The 25,409-nt window shown below is 37.4% G+C and overlaps 1 protein-coding gene across 1 annotated transcript; it reads left to right on the top strand.

Moving 5' to 3' along the window:
- Positions 1-2,540: 2,540 nt before the first annotated feature.
- Positions 2,541-23,755, top strand: MS4A14 (membrane spanning 4-domains A14). The gene is made up of 6 exons (XM_032152989.2): positions 2,541-2,806; positions 3,942-4,070; positions 6,486-6,536; positions 8,994-9,143; positions 11,943-12,041; positions 21,501-23,755. Exons 4-6 carry the CDS (start codon positions 9,006-9,008, stop codon positions 23,565-23,567), a joined length of 2,304 nt encoding a protein of 767 aa, XP_032008880.1. The 5' UTR covers positions 2,541-2,806; positions 3,942-4,070; positions 6,486-6,536; positions 8,994-9,005; the 3' UTR covers positions 23,568-23,755.
- The last annotated feature ends 1,654 nt before the right edge of the window (positions 23,756-25,409 follow it).

Below are 25,409 nucleotides of genomic sequence, written 5' to 3' on the forward strand. Positions count from 1 at the left end.
GCTGTTTCTGTATTATTTTCACACTCATATTGCTTAAATATTACATATTAGGGATTGTAAGAAAACTTTAATTAAAAATTAAAGACTATATATAATTAAACTACTCTGCCCTGGACACTCTCTGAGAAACAGATCTACTGGGCCCTTTTTCATGAGCCATTAGGTGGAAGGCAGCAAAGAGATCTTCTCAAGTGCTCAGGATTACCTCTGAACACACAGCAAGCATGTCCCTGCCTCCCATGAATCTTACCATGTAAACCCAAATCTCTGCAATCCTGTGGCACCAACCACTGGTGCTCGTTCTATTGTTTAAAAACAGCCTTCTTGGCTGGGCGCGGTGGCTCATGCCTGTAATCCCAGCACTTTGGGAGGCCGAGGTGGGTGGATCACCCGAGGTCAGGAGTTTTAGACCAGCCTGGCCAACAAGGTGAAACCCCATCTCTACTAAAAATACAAAAACTCAGCCAGGCATGGTGGTGTGCACCTGTAGTTCCAGCTACTTGGTTGGGAGGCTGAGGCAGAAGAATCACTTGAACCCGGGAGGGGGAGGTTGCACTGAGTGGAGACTGCACCATTGCACTCCAGCCTGGCCTACAAGAACAAAACTCCATCTCAAAATAAATAAAATAAATAAAAATAAAAATAGACTATATATAGTCTTTGAATTCATTTATTTTAAATAAATGAATAAAATAAAATAAAATTAAAAGAATATTTAGCTTGTAATCCCAGCACTTTGGGAGGCCGAGGCGGGCGGATCACGAGGTCAGGAGATCGAGACCACGGTGAAACCCCGTCTCTACTAAAAATACAAAAAATTAGCCGGGTGTGGTGGCAGGCGCCTGTAGTCCCAGCTACTCGGAGAGGCTGAGGCAGGAGAATGGCGTGAACCCGGGAGGCGGAGCTTGCAGTGAGCCGAGGCTGCGCCACTGCACTCCAGCCTGGGCGACAAAGCGAGACTCCGTCTCAAAAAAAAAAAAAAAGAATATTTAGTCGTTGGCACATAAACTATGTTCTCTTCTGTCATTTCAGGGTAGGAATCAGTGAAAACATCTTAGTCTTAAGTTACAGATAATCTCTGACTGGCATGTTTTCTGCTTCTAGCTTGGAGCCAAATGTTGCTCACACTGAAAAGAATAACGTCTATTTGGATATTAGCTCTATTTTGATCTATAGCACAGTTTTGTAATTCAGATAATCATCCCTGCACTTTGTACTACATGGGCATATTCTTTCTTCCCAGTCATTGCTGCAATTATCTTGTCTGTTCTTTGTGTAATATGTTCTGTGTGAGCCTCTGCATGAAACTCAATTTCTTGGGCAATTATGGAAATTCCAGTGTGGCTGCAGTTTAACTTTGCACTCTCTATGCATATGAGGTTTCCTAAATAAATGAAGAGTAGCATAGTTTAAAATATATATATCTTATAACTTTCTACAACAAAGAATTATTGAGTCCAAATGCCATCAGTGCTAATTTTGAGATACCCTGCTCTCCATGGTCGCTACAAACCAGGAAATACTCAAGTTATTATGTGTATACATTGGTTTTAGTTTTATGAAACAATTTACCTTCATGATCTCATAGTTAAAATTGTAACAAATTTAGAAATTCAAAGGATCAATATGGGGAGCAAAATTTCTAAAGGCAGTTTCTGTTGTTTTAATTAGTATTTGTGTAGTTCAAACCAGGAAGGATTTGACTATCATTAGTTTTGCTTAACTTTATGAAGCTAAAATATTCTCTACTATAAAGGGGCAACTCCATCTGGTCCTATAGCATCTTTACTACTGATTTTTTTTTAATTTAATTTGAAAATGCAAAGAATTGTTAAATGTTCTTAAATGTTCTCACTACAAAAAAAGAAAAAGATAACTATGTGAGGTGATGGATATGTTAATTAGCTGGATTGTGGTAATCATTTTGGAATGTATATGTATATCAAAACATGTAGTACACCCTAAATATATATGATTTTTATTTGTCAAATATACCTCAATAAAGATGGAAAAGAATCGAAATTCAAAGTTATCTATTGATTTTTATAATACAGAGGAATATGGTTAAACAGTAAGTTAGAAAATTCATCAAGTAAAAGCGAGAAACTCCTTTCAAAGGAGGGCAGATGCGTGGTTGAGTTTAAAAAACATAGATTTTGGAGACAGGTCAAGTTGAGTTTGCCCCTTCCCCTGTCCCGTATGTCTTTGGGTGACATAACCTTGCTGTTCCTCAGTTTCAGCATTGTAGAACTGTTAAAAGAATAAATGTTAGTGCATGTCAACACAAACAAAACACCTTCTACACAGTTCCCAGAACATAAGGAAGATTCCATAAGTTTTAGTTCCTTTATAACTCATGAACATATGTGTAAGGACTTGTTTTGTATATACCATCTATTCTTTGTTTACCATATGTTTGTAAGCAAATTGACAAGAGAATAAGTCTTCTGGATACAGTACTTTTCACCAGGAAGATGGGGGGCTGGGCATGCTCTAGAATTCTAAAACTCTGTGACTCAACTATGATTCTGAGGTTCTACTACTGAGTAGAGTCATCACTAAGGGCTCATCTCTAAGGGCTCCATGTGACTCTGGTGGAGAGGTAGACCATGATTTGGGCTGCAATGTTTGCTCACTCTTTCTCTCACTAGAGTTCTGGCATTGAATCATGGAGTCAACATCCCAGGACAGAAGGGCAACTCACGTCATCACTATAAAACCAAACGAAACTATATTGACTGCATTTCCCTACAGACCTCATAGCTCTCTGCTGGATTTTCTGAAGGGAGAGCCAAGAATACTGGGGGTAAGTGCTCTCCAATCAATAGGTCTTCCCGAAGGGGAGAAAAGAGGTTTATTTATTCATGTATGTCTGCAGAGATACCTCTGTGCAATTATTTTCAGAGAGGGAGTTAATTCTACTTTTCCCCCTTCACCTTACATGAGAAATTAGTACTGATCTTTGAATCCCAGCAGAGGGGGAAGCAAGAAACTAGTATAACTTTTTAAAATATCTCATTGAGGAAGTGACTTCAGGGTGTGGTGGCACCTCCCTTGAAGCTAAGAAACCATAAGAGGAGAGGTTTGACTTCCCCTTCGTGCTCTTAAAGGAATTGGGAGTGCTTCAAAACCCATATTCAAAGCTCCACAGTGAACCAAATGATAAAGTATACAAAACGTTTTTCATCACAAATGCTCTCAGGGGACAGCTGTATGCACAGCCTCCATCCTTTGTACAACAGCAAAAATCATTACTTGGGGTGCCATAGCCCAGAGATGTGGCCTGGGGACAAAATCTAGACTCTTAGAGAAGTTGTGCCCTGAGAACCACTGCTGCTATTCTTTTCCCTGCGGACTCCTACAAACTGATAGGCCCAATGGGCTATTCTCATCCCTAGTTGGGTCCTTGGATGAAGGGGAGGTGAAATGCAAGCTCATCCCAGGTTCTCCACTCTATGTCATCAAACTTTTTAAGCTTTTAGACAACTGGGATGAGCCCCAATTCCAAAAGCCTATACTGAGTGCTGGAAAATGTGGGGGTGGGGGCTGTTGGGATAATAATAGGATACTGGTGAGACAGAAGAAAAAAACGTAAAGGTGAATAGTTTGTAGTCCCTGTGCTCAAGAAGCTTATAATCTGGGGGTAGTCAGACATGTACTCAAATCTGTCTCATAAAAGATTAATTGGTAACACCAGGGAAGATAGAAAATAATAAAGAATAAAAGTGAAGGATTTGAACCCGAAGGATCCAGGCAAGCAAAGTGGGAAGGAAACACATTGAACTGAATCTCTTAACAATCTGAGAGTGATTGACAAATGAGAGAGGAAGGCATTTGGATGGAGGGAAAGGTGTGCCATGGAGGCACACCCTGAGGGATGTGGGGTAGCCCACAGGGGCTTGGATACTTGTAACCTGATGTACCCATTTCTCTCCTCACAGGCTACATAGATCCTGCTTGCTCTAATCATTGTGGGCCTTGGAACTATATTTGCATTTAATTACATCCGTTTCTCCCAAAGATTTCCCCTTGTTGTCCTCATAGGATATCCATTTTGGGGAGCACTTATTGTGAGTACTGTCAATTAGAAGCTTTGCAGAAATTGCTATAAAGATAGATTTGAACTGCTTCACATGCTAGGGTAATGAATTCCATAAATATGGCCCTCCTGGAGACCAAAAAAGGCAGTTCCCTTCACGGCAAAAGAAGCAACTCCATTTGGTCATTGCACTACCATCATCATTGTAATAACTACTCTCAGGTGCTTAAAAGTTTCCAAAGCCCTTGTGTGTATAGTAAGACATTTGCTCCTCACTACCAACCTGGGAGACTAGATGCACAAATATCCTACTTTTTCCTTTGCAAATAAGGAAACTGAGCTCAAAAGTAGAGAATAACTTAAACATATCTAGCCTAGCTAGCGCTCATGGAATCACAGACTCTGAAAACTTAAAAAGAATTTTAAGATTATTATCGCTCATCCTCCTTCTTAGCCCCAGGGACAACTTTATGAGTGGCACTCATCTAGATAATCATATAGCCATAAATATTATTCTTAGTACAGTGCTATTTCTATCCAATCCCCACAGCCTGGATTCCTAATTTTGTGCCATAATATTTAAGGACAGACTCATTAGAGCTTCTCCTACTATAACATACACTCCTGAGAAGACAGCAGTATTACTGTCTGTTTTAGTTGTTATATTCTGAGAACCTAGAATCATGCTTGAGGCATAGTGTGCATGAATGAATGAATGAATCAATCAATCAATCAATGAACAAATAGGTGAAATGATTAATAAATTAGGCCACTATCTCTGACTATTAAAAATCCACAGTCTCTTTTGATAAACAGAAATATTCCATGCCTTTTCTATAATGTGCATTTCAGAAACAACCAGCAGTGTTTTCATTTTCCCAATATAAATAATGTAATATTCAATATGATTTTCAAGCTATACATGCCATACTGTAGAAAATCAAACAGACCAACCCCTCACTTTCTCATTTCACAACAGAATTGTCCCAGTGTGACTCTGTGTAATCCGCATGTGTGAATTAAAATGAGGTTCTGGCCTGCTGCTTTTGAAAACTCTACTTTTCACTTAAAAGATATTTACTGAGCACATACCACGTCTTCAATAGCATTCTAGGTGCTCAGACTGAGAATACTGGAAAACAGCTCCTCTCTCAGAGAAGTGGTGAATTGTTCTTAGATTTAGACAGTTTGTCATCTAACTGGGACACCAGACATGAAAAAGTCAAAAGTAACCCCAAATATTTGTTCCTACACTTGTGCTAAGTGCTCTAAGAGTTCCAGGTGCGATGTGAGGGTTTAATAGAGGACTCACTGGACCACGGAGGTCAGGGAAGTGCTTTTTGCATAGCTGCTCACTAGGCAAAGTGGAAGGAAGGCATCCCTGGCAAAGATAAAGCATGAACCAAGGGCTTGATGTGGGAAAGAGTAACCAAAAGAAGACCAATGAATTTATCGTGATGGCATAAAATGAGGCTATAAAGGTAGGGTGTAACCAGGTCGTGCCAACCCCTATAGTCATGTTAAGAACATGGAACTTCAATGTGAAAGCATGGGAAAGCCACTGAACGTTTTTAAAGAGGATAGTGACATTTGAAGACTTGTTGAAGTATCATTGTGTTTTTCGAGTGAGAAATTAATTCAATTATAATAGTAAACCCAGGAGAATCCAAAGAGAGGAGGCTGCAATCACGCAGATGAGGAAAGAGTTTCCCTGAACTAGCTTGGAGGCAATGGAGCTAGAGATGGAGAGCCTTGAGAGTGACTTGGAGGTAGAAGTGACAGGACTTGGCAATCCAATGTGGGGAGTGAAGCAGAGGGAGGTATCAAAGGTAACTTTCTGATCTCTGCAACTCAGCTGCAGATCCTTGGACTCTAAGACCCAGATGTCCCCAAGGTCCAAGGCCAGTTCCCACCGAAAAGGTTCCCATCCCCAGAACATTAAAAAAGTAAGGGACTCCACATGAAGTGACAGAGTTCTCATTTTCCTGAGTTGGCACTAGGCTCTACGCTCATGGGAAATGAGGGGCTCTGATAACTACACTAGATGTCAGTCCCCATATCCACCTTTAGAGGGGTCTTCCTTGAGAAAGTCTCCCTTCACCTGCTCAGAACAGGCGCAGTTCCTCCTCTTCTCTTCAAGGCCCCGAGCTCAGGAATCTCTTTTTGGAGCCCCAGCTGGACCAAACATCTGGTCCTCTGGATCTTAGAGGAGCCTGATTGTTCCAGTTGGCCCTGGCAGAGAGTGCTTGTTCAGTGCTGAGCAAACCCAGCACAAAGTTTCTTCTTACCCTACCTACGCCTACCTTCCCTACTCCCTGATGCTCAGGTGGAAAAACGGGAGGTCTTGGAGATTCACAAACAGATATTTTGCGAATCCAAGGGAAATTATACTGCAAGGTGGTCAAACACATCACCTGTTAACTTTTGTCTCTTGTCTTCTTAACAGTTTATTCTTACAGGATACCTCACAGTAACAGATAAGAAATCAAAAATTCTGGTAAGTCACCTAAACTACCTAAAATTTAAAATCTTCTATTGGTTTTATATCATCTTTATGTATAAAGCCTTTAGTAACAAAGTTACCTTTCAGGAAAATCTGTATGCATCAAAGTTGCAGTTCAGATCATTCCTATTTGCCAGTGCCACTGTTTGCCCGACAGACATTCTTACACTGGTTCCCATTTCCCTGGTCAAGTAAACTAAAAGAGTTGTTTATTGGCAACCATTCTGTATCTCTGTAATTCATTGTTTGTAATTAGGGGTAATTCCCTGCCCTGCACCCCCAGGACTCAGAAATATTGGACAACATCTGAAGACATTTTTGGTCATTACAACTGGTGTTATTGGCAACAAGTGAGTAGAGGCCAGGGACATTTCTAAGCATCTAAAATGCACAAGGCAGCCTCCCCCCAACACAAAAATTATCCAGCAAAAAATGTTTATAGTACCAAGGTTGAGAAACCTTGCTCTAACCAAACCCAGTCCTAAGCTCTCACTAATTCTTCCTCCCAATCCTAGCCCTATCTCCAATACCAACTGAGACTTTTCTTTAGATCCTGCCCAAGGTCTGGAAGAAAGAGTTTGGGCATCGATGCTGGATTGTTCTAGGATTGAACCAAGGCTACCACTCACTTCTGTGTTAACCTGAAGGGAAAAGTACCTACTTCTAAGGGTTATTTTGAGGGTTTAATGAGACATAACTTACAAAAGGCAAGACGATGCTTAAATGTTCATACTCCTTTCTAACCACTCTGATCTTGTTTAAGGTCCTGGGGATGTGGGCCTCCCTGAAAGTCAGTTGAACTCTGTTCTTATGGTCCTCTGCCAATTTCCTCTAGGGATAGTTACAAGCCATAGAGACATTCTGAGGGGAGGGCGGATAAATGTTTCCATCCCTGCTTATGGAAATACATGCAGACAATGCAGATGAAGCCCCAAATGCTGTTCTCCCTGTATTGACTTCCTTCCAGAGCTGAGAAATAAACTATGGGTAAGGAAAACCTACTCCTGACTCACTGAGAGCTATGCAGATGGAGGTGCGCAGGAATGATGGGGGCAGGATGCTGAACCAGGCATCAGAAGACCTGGCTTTTCATCACAGCCCTTCCACAAACTGTGAAAGTGATTGCTCACACTCACTTACTTCCTTAATTCCATTTATCTGTAAAATGGGGATAACAACAAGTGTCCTTCCTACAGCACAAAAGTATAACGAGAATCAGAAGAGACTAGGCTGGGCATGTTCTTTGTAAAGCCCAATACACATGAGGGATTGATTATCTAGAGACCTTAGTCTATAAAATGTCCTATGGGAGCCAAAACAGAGCCTTGAGAAAACAAGGGGACTAAAGAACAAGAGAGAGATGGCCTATCTATATGTTCCTGTGCATTTTCTGCCAAAGTGCCTATTTGCAATAAAAACCTGGGATTGAGGTAAACATTAAGTCACAAGTACACTTCCGAGGTTTGCCACACCAAGCCACAAACTGTTCTGGAAAGGACTGGCTGTGTAAATGCATCATTGTATTTTCCACCACAGTAGTCGTAACACAATCAATAAAGGTACAGCAAATACCTGATGAATGGAAATGTGAAGCTTTTCTTTATTTGTCCTTTAAAAGAGTGATATCAGTCCTAGGAGTGGGTAGGAAGAAACAAATCGGATGACCCCCTTCCTGTAAAGGAACTCGGATGTACATACCCCACCCACCCACACCCCCCTCCCCCCCAAAAAAAGGAATGAATAAAGGGAACTGGGTGGGGCAATGTGAAATATTTTTATTGGAACACTGAGTTCAAGAAAGAACACCTTTAAACTCCAGTCCAAATAGGTTAACATATTTAAATGTTAACGATTCTGTTGATTATCGCTTGAATTCTCCCAGGGAATGACTGTAAACCGCATGATTGCAGGATGTCACCTCTTTTGTTCATTTTTGTGTCTCCAGGGCCTAATGCGGTACTCACATGTATTTGGTGCACATTAAATATTTATGAAATAAATGAGTAAATGGATACTACCCTAAAAGTTCGGTGACACATTCACATTTTTAAAGGCAGAAATTGAGATTCCAAGAGATTAGGTTGCTTCCATAAGGTCCTAGTGAAACTCGGACTTGAAGTGAGATTTCATTTCCAAGCAAAGATATTTGCTAATACATTGTACTGCTTCTAGATTATGAAAGATGGTGGGGATAAAATGAGATAAAATGGGATAAAATGAACATTTTCTTTAGCATTAGCCATAGACCATCCTTAGCCCATTCTAAAACTTGGTTTGTCTTCTGAATTTAATGAGTCAGAATTTAGTTTATTAAGCCTTCCAATAATACTGACCTGATGGAACAACTCTTCCCTGAGAAGTATCTGGAAAGATAAAAGCACTGAAAATTTCTTACAAGGTATTTTTGCTTTGGTTTTGATTTTATTTTATCATTTTTAAACTATCTTTCAGGGTCAAGGTGTCATGCGCATGAATGTTATCAGTTCCTTGGTTGCGATAACTGGGATTACTTTCACCATTCTCAGCTACAGACATCAAGACAAGTACTGCCAGACGTCTTCCCTTGAAGAAATATGTGTTTTCGGTAGAACTCTTTTCATTGTAAGTGGTCTTATTTTGCATGATGAATCTCTAAAATCTTATCTGAACTGTGTCTGTGATGTAATGATTCATTGATTTTTATTTTATTAAATGAAGTTGTGTCAGCATTTAAACTGACGGTTGAGAAGGGTACTGTGGGGTTACTGTTACAATGATTAAGGAGAAATATTTTCTGGACTTGAATCCTGTTCACATAAGCTTGTCACCTTGGCCTAACATTGTATTCTCTCTAAGCTTCGGTCTTCCTTAAGTGGAAAATGAACATAGTAAGAATGCTTACCTCATGGGTTGTTGTGAGGATTGCTTAAATTAAAACAGTACCTTGCACAGTTAAATAGTCAATAGGTTTAGCTAATACAATTATTATGGCCATAGATGGAATTAAATGTTACTGTTTCAGCATTAATGAACAAAATGATCTAAAAGTTTGCTCAATAACACTAAGATCAAAATACAGTGGGGGAAGGTATTTAGATGTCATTTAATAAAGTAAGGATTTTTATAAGCTTAAGACATACATTATTTCACATAATTGTGGCTATTTTATTCATTAAAGCAGATGAGAGACCTTTTACCAGGAAATGTAATTGTCTGTGCAATTTAAAGTATTTATCTAACAAGTAATCAATGACATTATTTTTAAGCATGTCAGTGACTCTGATAGGCCTTTCTCTCTAGTTCCCTAGGCAAGTCCTGGGGTTTTATTTTATTCCTACCAGCTATATCTTGAAGCATGGGTTCTATAATTTGAAGAATATTTGAATCTGTTAGAAGGGAAATAAAGTGGAATCACAGAAAATGGTCTTCCTCAGTAAATAAGAAATGAGAAGTTAGTTCCTGAATACAAGAGTTTATTTAATCCTCACAATCACTCAGTGAAGTGGTCCTAGGGACTTCTCTCATGTGTTCTGAGATAAATTCTAAAATTAGACTCATGATAGATTACTAAAGAAAGCCAGAAAACAACATAAGCAATAAAACCCTGTCCTAACTGGGCCAAGAACACGATACAACATTATAATTCTTGGCCATTGCTGAATGGACAGGAGCCAACTACTGTTTGTTATGTTGGTATATACAAGGAAGAATTTGTATATAACGAAAGGGTTAAATCTCCAGATACATGAAATTCTTCTATTTCCTGCTCTCCATGGATGGGTATTGCAAGATTAGTTACCTGCATACAGAACCATGAACAATCTCTTCCTAGTTCTCACTCACATAACTTAACAATTTCTTGCTGTAACCCAAACATCATAAGCTATCTTGGGCTGACGCCTGTCCTAAAGACCGATCTATTGTCTATACTGTGGCCAGAGTAATCATTTAAAAATGTAAATCTGAGCCATTACTTAATGGCTTCCTGTAAAACGTATGATGATTAAGACCTAAATCTTAACAGCCTTACCAAACCCTGTAACCCCTATCCTACCTACCTTTCCAACATTATTCCAGGACTCCAACCTTCTCACTCCTCCACACTCCAGCCACTTCCTATAATCCCTTAATGTGTCAAGTATCCACAGCCCCAACATGATCATAGGATCAGCTTCTTCTGGCTTTGAACGGTCACCAGGCCAGTTATACAATTAACTCATCCTCATACTTAAATCTCAACTGAAATACTACTTCTTTAAGGAAGTTCTTCCTGACCTCACCTCTATGCTCATATCCGCATAGATTCCCCATTATAGCAGCACATAGCTCCCAATCCTTCTTCACAGCATTTATCACAATTTAGTTAGGTAAATAATTATCTAATTACTTGTTATTGTCTGCCTCCCTTACCATGATGTAAGTTCTACAAAATCCAAGACCAGGTATATCTTGTTCAATGGAGAAAGTCAGTAAATTGCATACAATAGGGTCTTCATACGTTTCAGTTTTACCAACAAATATTGAATATTTAAGATTTTGGGTGTATTGCAGGGAAACCAAGATTCAGAAACACACAGTTATTTGTTCAAGGTGAAGTGGGACCTTGGACCCACATTTTTTTTTTTTTTGGGAGATGGAGTTTTGCTCTTGTTGCCCAGGCTGGAGTGCAATGGTATGACCTCGGCTCACCACAACCTCCGCCTCCTAGGTTCAAGCAATTCTCCTGCCTCAGCCTCTCGAGTAGCTGGGATTACAGGCATGCACCACCAGACCCAGCTAATTTTGTATTTTTAGTAGAGACGGGGTTTCTCCATGTTGGTCAGGCTGGTTGCGAACTCCCAACCTCAGTTAATCCGCCCGCCTTGGCCTCCCAAAGTGCTGGGATTACAGGCGTAAGCCACCGCGCCTGGCCGACCTTGGACCCACTTTAACTCAGGTCTTTCTGTCTTCATAGTTTAAACTTTTGAGACACCATAAGGTACCATGTTACTTCTTAATATAAACATTACCTTAAAGCAAAATGGGCACAATGGCAATCTGTGGACTACATCCAGCCTGCATTTATGTTCTATCTAGCTCTTTAGGGAAAAACAAACAAAATAGGCATTATGGTATCCATGTTCCCACATGACAACAATTGGCTGGAATTGAGTAATGGATGCCTCCTATGAATACTATTACTCTCTACTCTTCCCCTGTTTAGTTCACAATGACTGCCCAGCTCCCATGGACATTGGAGTTTGTTATCCCTGCCTTGTCAGAAAGACACAAGATGAAAATTGTGCAGTGTCTGATGGCTACAGAACCATCCAAAATATGGGTTTCCATACTTGGTGATAGAGTGTAAGGGGTTCTCAGCTTATATATTTAAAATAACAGCTCTCATTTCAAATGCCATTTATTTCTCCTCATTATTTGCAGGGAATTTTGTCAATCTTACTGATCATCAGCATAGCAGAGCTCAGCATCTCTGTGACTATTGCATCCTTTAGAAGCAAGTGCTGGACACAGTCAGATGAGGTGTGTTCTGATGTCTCTTAATATTATTAAGAGAACAGGTTCCTGTTCCTGTTAGGATACTGCACACAGTGATGTCTGATTTATTAGTAGGAAGAGCAGCATGCTCAGATGCTGAAATAAAACATCTAAATTTAAGAAGGTCAGAGAGGGCAAGCTTAAGATTGAAGCTTACTCCACCATCTGAAACGACTATGCTTTCCTTTCTTGTACTATCTGCTTTATACTCAGTCATTTCTGTTAAGACATAGCTCCTTATGTCCCTGCCAAAAATATGTAATATCAGACTTAATGGGAACCCAAATTACTGTGACATGGGGTGTGTATTCTTGGATCATAAGATGTGTGACACAATTCCACCACCACAAAAGAAATAGGAAAAAAAACTATTAATACTGATACTACATAGTATTTATAATAATTGTTATAGATTATATTTACTGAATTCTGACTATGTCAGTCACTGTTATAATCACTGAGCACCAACTTAATCTTAACAAAACTATTATAACATCTTTATTTTACATATGAAAGAAGTAAGGCACAAAGAGGCTAAACTAACCTCTCCAGTATCACACAACATCAGGATTCTGACCCCTGTGATATGTCTCCAGAGCCTGCTCCCTAAGTCCCAAATACCAGTACAGGCCTTTTGATTCATGGAGTTTTCATTTCTCTCTCTTAGCGCTCTCTTTTTTTTACATCAACTTTATAGAAGTATCATTTATAAACAACAAAATGTACCTATGTTTAGCTACCATTACAATCAAGGTATAGTGCATTCCTAGCATCCCAAAAGTTTCACTGGAACCCCTTTGTAGTCAATGTTCTCATCATCTAGATTGGTTTTGACTTTCCCAAATTTCATATTCACAGAATCATAAGTAAGTACTCTCTGTATATGGCTTATATGGCTTCTTCCACACAGAAATATGTTTTTGAGAGTCATCCATGCTGTTGCCTCTATCAAGAATTCATTCCCTTTATATATGGGTACACCACAATTTGTTTATCAATTTATCTTTTTTTTTTTTTAAGTCGAGACCTCACTCCATCACCCAGGCTGGAATGCAGTGGCACTGTCTCGGCTCACTGCAGCCTCAATCTCCTGGACTCAAGCAACCCTTCCACCTCAGCCTCCCAAATAGCTGGGACTGCAAGCATGCGCCACCACCCCCAGCTAAATTTTTTTTGTATTTTTTTTTTTAGAAATAGGGTTTTGCCACGTTGCTCAGGCTGGTCTCAAACTCCTTGGCTCAAGTGATACACCCACCATGACCTTCCAAAGTTCTGGGATTACAGGTGTGTGCCACTGCGCCCAGTCCATTTACCTTTTGATGGGTATTTAGATTGTTTAAAGTTCTGAACTATTATCAATAAGTTACTAAGAATATTTGAGTTCACATGTTTATGTGGACATATTTTCATTTCTCCTGGAGTGTTGCATCTAGGATTTGATTGCGAGATCGTATGGTAACCAGATGTTTAACTTTATAAGAAAATACCAAACAGTTTGTCAAAGTGGTTGTCTTGCTTTTCATTCTCATCAACAATGTGTGAGAGGGACAGTTGCTTCATAACATCATTAACACTTGAAATTGTCAGTTTTATTAATAATTTAGCTATTTTAGTGGGTATGTAGTGGCACCTCATTGTAGTTTTAATTTACATTTCCCTAATGACTAATGATGATGACACTCTTGCTATATGTTTATTATCCATTTGTGTATCTTTTTTTGAGATGTCTGTTCAAATATTTAGCTGAATTTTATTGGATTATCTTCTTCTTATTGGCCTTATAGCAGCCTAATTAATTCTTAATACAAATCCTTTACAAATATTTTTTCACACTGTGACTTGCCTTTTCATTTTCTTAATGGCTTCTTTGAAAAAAACAAATTTGATGAAGTTCCATTTATCATTTTTGCTTTTACGGTTATGGTTTTTGTGTTCTGTTTAACAAAGTTTTCCCTATCCCCAAATCATGAAGGTTTTCTTCTATCTTTTCCTACAGAAGTTTTATAATTTTAGCTTTTGTGTTTAGATGTATGGTCTATTTTAACTTAACTTTCATGTACAGTTGTAGGGTAAGGTTAGAAGTTAATGCACATCCCCCCTCATGGAGATATCCAGTTGTTATGCCATTTGTTGAAAATGCAATGCTTTCTTCCATCACCTTGGTATTTTTGTTGAAAATCAATTTACTTATTATTTATCTGTAGGTCTCTTTTGGATAGTGTATTTTGTCCCTCTGGCCACTATGTCTATCCTTCCACGTATTCTACACTCTCTTAATTTATGCATTTTTAGAGTAATTCTTTTGCATTGTGGTGAAATATATATAACATAATATTTATCATTTTAGCCATTTGTTCAAATCATTGAATACATTAATAATGTTGTGTAACTCTAACCACTATCTATGCCCCAAAATTTTTCATCATCCCCAACACAAACTCTGTACCACAAAACAATCACTCCCTGATTCCCCTCCCGAGTGCCCCTGGTACCCTCTATCCTACTTTCTATATTATGAATTTGCCTTTTCTAGAGACCTCATATAAGTGGAATCTTACAATATTTGTCCTTCTCTAACTGGCTTATTTGAGTAAGCATAATATTTTCAAGATTAATCCATGTTGTAGCATATATCAAAATTTCATTCCTTCTATGACTAAATAAAATTCCATTTTGTGTATATATCATATTTTGCTTAGCCATTAATTTGTTGATGGACACAGATATTTCTGCCTTTTGCATATTGTGAATAATGCTGTTACGAACATTGGTGTAAAAATATCTGCTCAAGTCCCTGTTTTCAATTCTTTGGGATATACACCTAAGAGCGAAATTGCTGGGTCATACGGAAGTTCTGTGTTTAATGTTTTTAGAAAATGCCAAATTGTTTTTCACATTGGTTGCGTCATCTTACATTTCCACCAGCAGTGTACAAGGATTCCAATTTCTCCACATCTCCATCAATACCAACCAACAGGGGAAAAGGAGTAATTATTTTCCATTTATTTTTAATTTTCAATTTATGATTGACACATGATAATTGTACATATTTATGGGGTACAGTGTGATGCTTCAATGCATGTTACATTTTCTAATGATCAAATCATGGTAATTACCACATTCATCACTTTAAACATCATTTCTTTATAGTGATGACATTCAAAATTTTCTCTTCTAGTCACCTGGAAATATACACTACGTTGTAATTTGCTATAGTCACGCTACTATGTATAGAACTTATTCTTACTATCTATAGTAAGTAAGAACTTATTCTTCCTGTCTAGAATTTTATACCCATTGACCAATCTTTCCCGGTCCTCTCATCCTCCCTGCCTTCCCTAGCCTCTGGTAACCACTATTCTGGTCTTCACTTCTATGAAGTCAACTTTTTTAGATGCCAAATATGAGTGAGATCACACAGTGTTTGTCTTTCTCAGCCTGGCTTATTTCACTTAATATCATGTCCTCCAGGTTAATTCATGTTGCCACAAATGACAGAATTACATTCTGTTTTATAGCTGAATAGTATTCTATTGTTTGTGTGTGTGTGTACATTATATATATATGTAATATATAATGTATATTTTATTATATATTACATTTCCTTTATTCATTTATGTGTAGATAGGCATTTAGGTTGATTCCTTATCTTGGCTCTTGTGAATAGCACTGCAATAAATATGGGAGTACAGATGTTTCTCCAACTGTCTTCATTTCCTTTGAATATATATCCTGTAATGGGATTTCTGAATCATATTTGTTTTTATCATGGCCATCTTTTTTCTTTCTTCTTTCTTTCTTTCTTTCTTTCTTTCTTTCTTTCTTTCTTTCTTTCTTCTTTCTTTCTTTCTTTCTTTCTTTCTTTCTTTCTTTCTTTCTTTCTTCTTTCATTTTTATACAAAGACTATGTCACTTAGGCTACATTGGCACAAGATCATAGCTCACTGCAGCCTCAAACTCCTGGGCTCAAGTGATTCTCCTGTCTCAGTCTCCTGAGTACCTGGGACGAAAGCCATGTGCCACCACACCCAGATAAATTTTTATTTTTATTTTTGTAGAGACAAGGTCTTGCTATGCTGTCAGGGCTGGTCTTGAACTCCCGCCTTTAAGCCATCCTTCCACCTTGGCCTTCCAAACTGCTGGGATTAAAGGCATGAGTCACCACACCCAGCCTTATATAATGGCCATCTTAATGGGTGTGAAGTGGTATCTCATGCTTTTGATTTGCTTTTACCTAATGATTTGATGTTGAGCATCCATGTATACAACTTCTTTGGAGAAATATCTGTTATAGTCTTGCCTGTTTCTTAATTGGGCTGTTTGTTTTTTGTTGTTGAATTGTAGAGTTCTTTATATATTCTGGATCTTAGTTCCTTAGTAGATATACGATTTGCAGATATTTTCTCCTATTCTGTAGGTTGTCTTTGCACTTTCTTGATGACATTTTGATGCACAAAAGTTCTTTATTTTTATGAAGTCTAATTAATCAATTATTTTGTTGTTGTCTTCTGTGCCTTTCTTGTCACATCCATGAAATTATTGCCAAATTGTCATGAAGATTTCTTCCAACTTTTTTCCATGAAATGTATAGTTTCAGCTCTTAGGGTTAGTGTCTGATTGATTTTGAGTTAATGTTTGTATATGGCACAAGGTAAGGGTCCAACTTTATTCTTTCACATGTGGATGCCCAGTTATTCCAGCATCATACGTTGAAAAAATTCCTTTCCCCATTGAATATTCTTGGTGTCTATGTTGAAAATTGATTTACTATATATGTGATATATGTGAGCATTTATTTCTGAATAATTCCATTGGTCTATATATCTTCCCTTATGCTGGGTACCACATTGTTTTGTTTTTTGTTTGTTTGTTTGTTTGTTTGTTTGTTTTTGATGGAGTCTTGCTTTGTCACCCAGGCTGGAGTGCAGTGGCGATATCTCAGCTCGCTGCAAACTCTGCCTCCTGGGTTCAAGCAATTCTGCTGCCTCGGCCTCCCAAGTAGCTGGGACTATAGGCGCGTGCCACCATGCCAGGCTAATTTTTGTATTTTTATTAGAGACGAGGTTTCACCATATTGGCCAGGCTGGTCTCGAGCTCCTGACCTCAGGTGATCCACCTGCCTCGGCCTCCCAAAGTGCTAGGATTACAGGCATGAGCCACTGCGCCCGGCCCCATATTTTTTAATTAGTGTAGCTTTACAGTACGTTTCAAAGTTGGAAAGTATAATCACTCAAACTTTATTATTCTTTTTCATTATTGTTCTGGCTATTCAGGGCCCCTTAAAATTCCATATGAACTTGAGGATCCATTCTTCTATTTCTGAGAAAAAGACTGTTGGAATTTTGATAGAAATTGTATTGAATCTGCATATTGCTTTGAGCAGCACTGACATCTTAACAATTTTAAATCTTCGTATAAATGAACAAAAGATGTCTTTTCGTTTATTTAGGTCTCTAATTACTTTCAGCAATGTCTTGTATTTTTTAGCATAGAGGTCTTTCATCCCCTTGGTTAGATTTATTCTAAAGTATATAATTATTTTAGGTGGAATTATAAATGAAATTGCTTTTTAAATGTTATTTTTATATTGTTTATTGCTGTTATACAGAAACAACAATGATTTTTTGTGGGTTGCTCTTATATCTTGAAACTTGTTGAATTCCTGTATTAGGTCTAGTAGCTTTCTTGTGGATTTGGGAGGATTTTCTATATAGGAAGATCATGTCATCTGGAAATAGAGATGGCCTTAATCTCTTCTTTTCTAATTTGGATGAATTTTATTTCTTTTTATTTTCTAATAGCTCTAGCTAGAACTTTTAGTACAATATTGAATAGCAGCAGTGAAAGAAAGCATTCTTATATAGTTCCTGATCTTAGGGGGAAAGCTTTTAATCTTTCACCACTGAGTATGATATTAGCTGTGGGTGTTTTATAAATAAACTTTACATATTGAGGAATTTTCCATCTCTTCCTAGTTTTATGAGAGGTTTTCTCATGAAAGGCATTTCATCAAATGCCTTTCTACTCCAAGTGAGATGATTGTGTGGGGGTTTTCCAACATTATATTAATGTGACGTACTGCATTTATTGATTTTCTTATTGTACTATCCTTGTATTTTGCTTATAAATTTCACTTCATCATATGAATAATCCTTTTCTAATATTTTGTTGGCAATTTTTGTATCTACACTTATAAAGGATATTAATCTGTAATTTTCTTTTCCTGTAAAATAATTATCTGTTTTTTGGTATCAAGGTAATGGTGGCCTCAGAGAATGAGTTAGGCAATTTTCCCGTCTCTTCAAGTTTTCAGAAGAGTTTGAGAATAATTTTTTTTTTCTTTAAATTTTGGTAGAATTCACTGGTGAAGCCATCTGATCCAGAAGTTTCCTTTTTTGGGAAGTTTTAGATTACAAATCTTTTCACTTGTTATGGATCTGTCAGGATTTTCTATTTCTTCTTGAATCATTTTAGGTAGTTTGTGTGTTGCAAGGAATTTGCCCATTTCTTATACAGTATCTGATTTTTTGGCATATAATTTTTTACAGTATTCTTTTATAATACTTTTTCTCTCTATAAGGTCAGTAGTAATGTCCTCACTTTTATGTCTTGTTTTAGTTGTTTTATTGTCTTTTTGCTTTTCAGTATAGGTAAAGGTTTATCAATTTTGTTGATCTTTTAAAAGAATCGACATTTGGGTTCACTGATTTTCTCTATTGTTTTTCAATTCTCTATGGAGATTTCTCTTCTGCCCCACTAAAATTATGCTAGAGTAATTCTTAAAATCAGGTAGTGTAAATCTTCTAACTTTGTTCTTTTTCAAAATTGTTTTGGCTGTTCTAGGTCACATGAATTTCCATACAAGTTTTAGAATTAGCTTATTGATTCCTACAAAAATCTTGCTGGGATTTTGGTTGGAATCGTACTGAACCTATAGATAATTTATAAACAACTTACCTCTTAGTAATATGTAGTCTTCTGATCCATGTCCATGAAACATGTCTATATTGTCTTACATCTCATTTCATTTCTCTCAGCATTATTTTATTATTTGCAATGTATAAGTCTTATGCACATTTTGTTAAATGTATCTATAATTATTTCATTTTTTCTTAATATTGTACATGGTGTTTTTAATTTTATTTTTTAAATGTTCATTCCTACATATAGAAATGCAATTTGTTTTTATATACTGGTCTACTATGACCTTTCTAAACTAACTTATTAGTTCCCACAGCTTTTTTTTAATAGAGTTTCTAGAATTTTCTTAGTAGATAACCATTTTAAGTATTAATAAAGACATTTTTACTCCCAAACTTTATGCCTCATTTTTCTTGCCCTATTACTCTCCAATACAATGTTTAAAATAAGTGATGAAAATAGTCTTTCCTTGTTCTTGATCTTAGGGTGAAAATGTTCAATATTTTACCCTTAAATATGATGTTTTTCATAGGTTTTCTACAGAGTAAATTTACCCTGTTACGCAGATTTTTTTAAATCATGAGTGGGTATTGGCTTTTGTCATTTTTCATCTCATGCTTTCATCTTTATTGTATTATCTGTATTTTATACAACTAGAGGAGAGTACAAACCCTGTTTTAAGCCTTTTAGAAACAATATTAAAATAAGTTACTCACATTAAATAACCCTTCAATTGAATTCAGTGAATACAGATCTTTAATCCATTAATGGCATAGTAATGTGCAAAGTACAACAGGGGATTCAAAAATAATAAAATATGTACCTTGATCTCAAGAAAAGGAAAGGGAAAGTGAACTCTATGTTTACAGAGAAATTTCTCTGTGCCAGTTTCTGTGCTTGAAATTATTATTTCATATGGTCTTTAGTCATAGCCACCCTGAAGTAGGAAGTAGGTGAAGTTATTAATACAAGAAGCATAGATCAGAGAGGAAAGCACAGGACCTTGGATTCAACTACAATGTTTAAATCCTTCCCAGGTAAACAGCTCTACAATACTGGTCTGGTTATTTAACATCTGAACCTCAGTTCCCTCCATTCTAAAAGAAGGATACTAACTTCACAGGGATGTCATACCAATTTTTTTGTGATGACTCTGGAACTTTGTCTAGCATCTGGTAATCACTGAGTTCTCAGTAATGATGAGGAAATTTAAAGCCATAGCACTTAAGAGCTTGAATAAACAGAGAAACTATAATTCTTTCTTCCAAACCTCTTTTTAAGTGGAAGAATAAATTAAAATTCACATGAAACAAAAATTTGAGGATTTTTAGAAATATAGAAATCTCTTCCAAAGTACCATTTATACTCACATAAATAGTCCTTCAATAGGGATAAAATATAGATGTGAAAAACTAATTAGGAGGGTGAGAAATGCAATGTATTATGTAAGAGAATGTGTAGATTCTCAATCTAGGCCTGTTATTAGCCAACGAGGTAAGCATAATTAATTCATTTAATCACTGAGTTCTGATCCACTTCATCAAATAGAACAAGTAGTCTATTCTGATTCTATGAATTATCTCAGAAAGGTGTAATTCATGGAGTCAGAATAAAAAGCAGCAGGTTGTGCTGCAGTAACAACCTCCTAAAAATTATAATAATAACATGAGAACTAATGGGAAGCATTGCAGGTTGTATCAAATGCAGTCATTTAACTGTTTAAAAAACTCCAAAGCTTCCTCTGATTTGTAAAGGAAAGTCCAAATTTCCTAGCCTAGCATACCATCTAATAATATCAGTAATATCTAACTGCTTACCATCTGCCATCACACCATGCTATATCACTATCTTGTGTTTTTGTACCCGCTATTCCACTGCTGCTTCTACCTGGATTCTGACTCCTGTCTTATTTCATCTTACTGTCTATGCCTGAGTAATTCCTACTCAGCTGTTAAGATATAGATTAAATATTGCCTCTTCTGTAAAGCATTTCCAGGTTGTCTCAGAATTAGGTCATCTTCTATGTTCCCATAAAGCACTAGGTACCTATTTATGTAATTGCATTTGCTGAATTGTATTACTATTATCTATTTATATGTTGATGTACAGATAGTTGTGAGCACCTTAAGGGAAAATCCCACATCTAATTGTCTTCGATTCCCAGCATTTAGTTCATCTAGGTGATCAATAAACCATTATAGATTAAGCATGAATATATGAATATTGACTAGATGATATAAAATGTCTCAGAAGCTTTATAATATTAAGTATGGGAGGAATTTTTGAGGCAATCTTAATCAAATTCCTCTATTCAATATTTGAAAAACTAAAAGGTGATAACTTTTCTAAAACAATACCAATAAGTTGATGGTAAAGGCAGGACTGGCATTCGTTTTCTGCCTTCTCATTTAGATGTTATTTCCTATCTATTGTCTTAAGTCAGAGATGAAAAGTAACTTGGAAAACAAAAAAATATCAGACATGATGCTGTCATATTAATTACCCTCATCCTTGCTTTTATAGGTTCTGTTTTTCTTGCCTTCGGATATTACTCAAAATAGTGAACAACCTGCCCCAGAAGAAAATGCTCAATTACAATTTGTGCTTCAAGAAGAGTTTTCCAGTGATGATTCAACTACAAATGCACACTCTGTTTTCTTTGGAGGCTATGCTTTCTTCAAGTTAAGACTCTCTAGAAGTCCTTTAGTCTCCCAACCAGGTAATAAAGGTAGAGAATTTGTGCCAGATGAACAAAAGCAAAGTATCCTTCCATCTCCCAAATTTTCAGAGGAAGAAATTGAACCTTTGCCTCCCACACCAGAGAAAAAGCCCTCAGAAAATATGCCCATTCAGCTAGACTCTACATTTAAACAAATGAAAGATGAAGATCTACAATCTGCTATTGCACAACCTTCCCAAATGCAAACCGAGCTTCTGCAGGACCAAGCTGTGTCACTCCAAGTTTTTCCATCCCATTCTGCACTAAAACTCGAAGATGTATCACCTGAAGACTTGCCATCCCAAGCTCTACCAGTAGAAGGCCTGTCAGAACAATCCATGCCATCTAAGTCTACATCATCCCATGTCAAACAGTCTTATAATCTGACAGCTAATGACCTGCCCCCTCAAGGCATACTATCCCAAGACACACCATCTCAAGATATGCTGTTTCATGACATGACATCCCAAGACATGCAATCCCTAGATATGCTATCTCAAGAAACACCATCCCACACCATGCGACCCCAAGACATACCTTCCCAAGATGTTCTATCCCAAGCTCTATCAGCCCATGCCATATTACCTGAAGCCTCAACATCCCATATTGTGCAGTTCCCTAAAATACAACACCAACTTCAGCAGCCCCCAGCTCTTCAACCAGAAAACACTGAACCTCAAAACCAGCAAATTTTACAAATGTCATATCAAGATATTAGATCAGAAGTTATGGAAGAGACCAAAGAATGGAAATCTGAGGAGGAACTCCATAGAAGAAAATCCTCAAGACAGCATTCCTTAAACCAGCAAACCAAAGCCTTACAATACTTAAGGAGACATTCCTTAGCCATGCAAACCAAAGGCCAGATATCCTCAAAGAGGCATTCCTTAGATCAGCAAAGCAAAGGCTGGCAATCTTCAAAGCGGAAATCCTTAGACCAGCAAATCAAAGACTGGCTATCCCCAAAGAGGCACTCCATAGATAAGCAAGCTCAACTTAAACAAACTAAAGAGCAACTCCCAGATCAGCAAGCTGAAGATCAGCAAGTCAAAGGGGAACGATACCCAGAAGGACAATCTAAAGATGGACAAGTTAAAGACCAGCAGACTGATAAGAAGCAACACTCAAAGAAGCAAACCCAGGATCACCAAACTGAAGACCAGCCAGCCCAAGAGAAGAAATCCCTGAAAGGACAATCCGAAAACGTTCAAGCTGAAGGACAGCAAGCTCAGGTGGAGAAAGTGCCAAAATTGTTATGCCAAGATTCAGAATCCCACATACAGCAATATCAATTCTGGCAATCTCCACAAAAGCAATCTCCAGGTTGGACAACCCAGGACTGTCAATCTTTTGGCCAAGAATCCCCTGACTGGATAACTCAAGGCTGGAGAAACAAAGATTACAAAGCACGAGAATGGCAATTTGAAATGAAGCACTGGCAAACACAGGATCTATTAGAGAAAGAAGCCCTAAAGCAGAAAGCTCTATACCAAGAAGTCCAAACCCAGCACACAACAGCCCGACATAACCTAGAATGTCAAGACAGTCAAGATAAAGACCAACAAGACCTTCAATCCAGAGTTACCCAAAAAGGAGATATGTATACTAGAGACATCAAACCAGGGGACATGAAACGTATAGAGCAAACCTCAGGGGACCTGCAATCAGAAAATGTGAAGGCAGATTTTCATTCTTCTTCTGGCCAAAGCTCAGTACAAGACACATGTTTTGCCTATTTGTCCAATCTAGATTCAGAACAAGATATGCAACCAAACACTTCAGCTTCCTCAAATTCATATAAAGAAGATGTGAGTTTAACTTGTACTTCATGTGATCCAAGAGATCAACAGCAATCTGAAGACTCTGACTAACATGCAGAATCTACCCAATACCACACTGTCCCCATTAATGGAATTAAATTGGGAAAAAACAATACTGTCTCCTCCAATCTGTGTTCTCAACTGTGGTTGCTACCTAATTAATTTACAAAAAAAACGAAGGGCATGCTGAGCACTCAAACAATTTGTTCTTACTTAAAATAAAATGACAACAAACCAAAGGTTAACACTGTATCATCACTTTATGTACGTGAAGAAATAATTCACATGTATACTCCTTGTCATCAAAGTTAGTGCTTCGGTTTATAATCACGATTTCATTTTATAACTTAATATTTAATGGCCCTACTTTGGTATGATGCTAGTATTTTTCGTCTCCCCCTTTTGGCATTATAGGAGTTCAGAAAATCAACCACAGGGAAGTCTATGAAGGCTCTCTAAGGGTTCGTGAACAAAAAGAGTCAGCAAGGAAGAAAAATTTCTCCCATTTCCCTGTCTTGCTGTTTCCAATCCTCTTATATCCTCATATTTATGTTGAGGATATACGGACTGAGTTTGTTCAATTATTAATGAGGTAGAATGTGGCAATGAATACAGAATGTGATGATGGAGTGGGAGGGATTAAGATATATCTAGAGATAGGAAAGTAGAAATTAGGGAAGAACAGAGATGCAGATGTCATAATAGAAAATATGACATACTGTATTGTATTGAGTGAAGCTTCAGCTCCCTTCTTTATGCCTGCATTTACTGATTCTAATTTCTCAACCCTTATGACACATAATTTCATCCTCTGTCATCAAAGGAAATTGTGTTATCAAAAGCTATCAGTTACCTCGATCTTCCAAGCCTAATCATGTTTTTTTTTTTCAATCCTCTTTCACTTTATCTCTTTGATACATTTGGAAAGGTTAACGATCGATTTTCTTTCAATTTTTATCACCCCCATTAACTTCTGTGTTTTGCACTTCCTGTTTCAAAAATTCTATAATAGGTATTTCTAGGGATCTCTCCCCAACTTTATTCATTTTTTGTAATGACAATGCACTATTACAGTTCTCTCACCTTCTTGTGAATAATCCAGACTGTCATATTTGTGTCTTCTACAGAATTTCAGCACAAAGGCTTGATTCAAGAATACATTCAATAAAACATTTTTAAGAGCATAAATGGGAGCTTGGAGTCTCTACTTAGAGGTGAACGGAGAAGTTATATGTAGTAGTATAATAAGATACAGAGCTCCTTATGACTGGCTATATGTTCCTTGCTGCCTGTGCCTCTGTAGTAAAATATTAGCTTCCTGAGCTTCACATGATTGCTTGACCTTGACAGAGTCCTTATCTGAGTTAGCCTTTAGCGCCTGAATGACCACCACCTGGTATTTAACTTACTCTGAATAATATTAATAATTTCTACCTTTTGCTTTAGCTAGATTAGCACATGTTTCTACAGTGCTTATGTAAAGAGTTTAACTTTCAGTCTACAAACTTGGGTGTTTAGGAAGTATATATATATATATATATATATAGAGAGAGAGAGAGAGAGAGAGAGAGAGACTGTGTGTGTATATATATACACACACAATTTTGTATCAAATTCTTTGAGAATCCAGCCTACACAGTTACTCTTGCCAATTCATCCCTATATCTACCCAACATACACACATACATTTCTGCAGAAATGTACAAAGATCCTGGAATCTTAAATAGTACCAAGCAACTGGAGAGGCAATTTCCATCATCAGTGACTAGTCCACACCAGTTACCACTGAGAAACTTATAGGCCCAGTTCAAATACACCTTATGTGTCCTGTGAGCTTGTTGCTTCTATGCTACATTTGGAACACAGGAATTTTTCCAAAATTGCAAGAATACA

Source organism: Hylobates moloch, unplaced genomic scaffold, assembly GCF_009828535.3.
Source record: "Hylobates moloch isolate HMO894 unplaced genomic scaffold, HMol_V3 SCAFFOLD_5, whole genome shotgun sequence".
NCBI lineage: Eukaryota > Metazoa > Chordata > Mammalia > Primates > Hylobatidae > Hylobates > Hylobates moloch.

What these genes read in the sequence shown, in the direction of transcription:
- MS4A14 (XM_032152989.2), top strand. Translation starts at nt 9,006, where the DNA reads ATGCGCATGAATGTTATCAGTTCCTTGGTTGCGATAACTGGGATTACT. An exon ending in TCGGTAGAACTCTTTTCATT is followed by an intron (nt 9,144 to 11,942) that starts GTAAGTGGTCTT and finishes CATTATTTGCAG; the next exon opens with GGAATTTTGTCAATCTTACT. An exon ending in GCTGGACACAGTCAGATGAG is followed by an intron (nt 12,042 to 21,500) that starts GTGTGTTCTGAT and finishes TTGCTTTTATAG; the next exon opens with GTTCTGTTTTTCTTGCCTTC.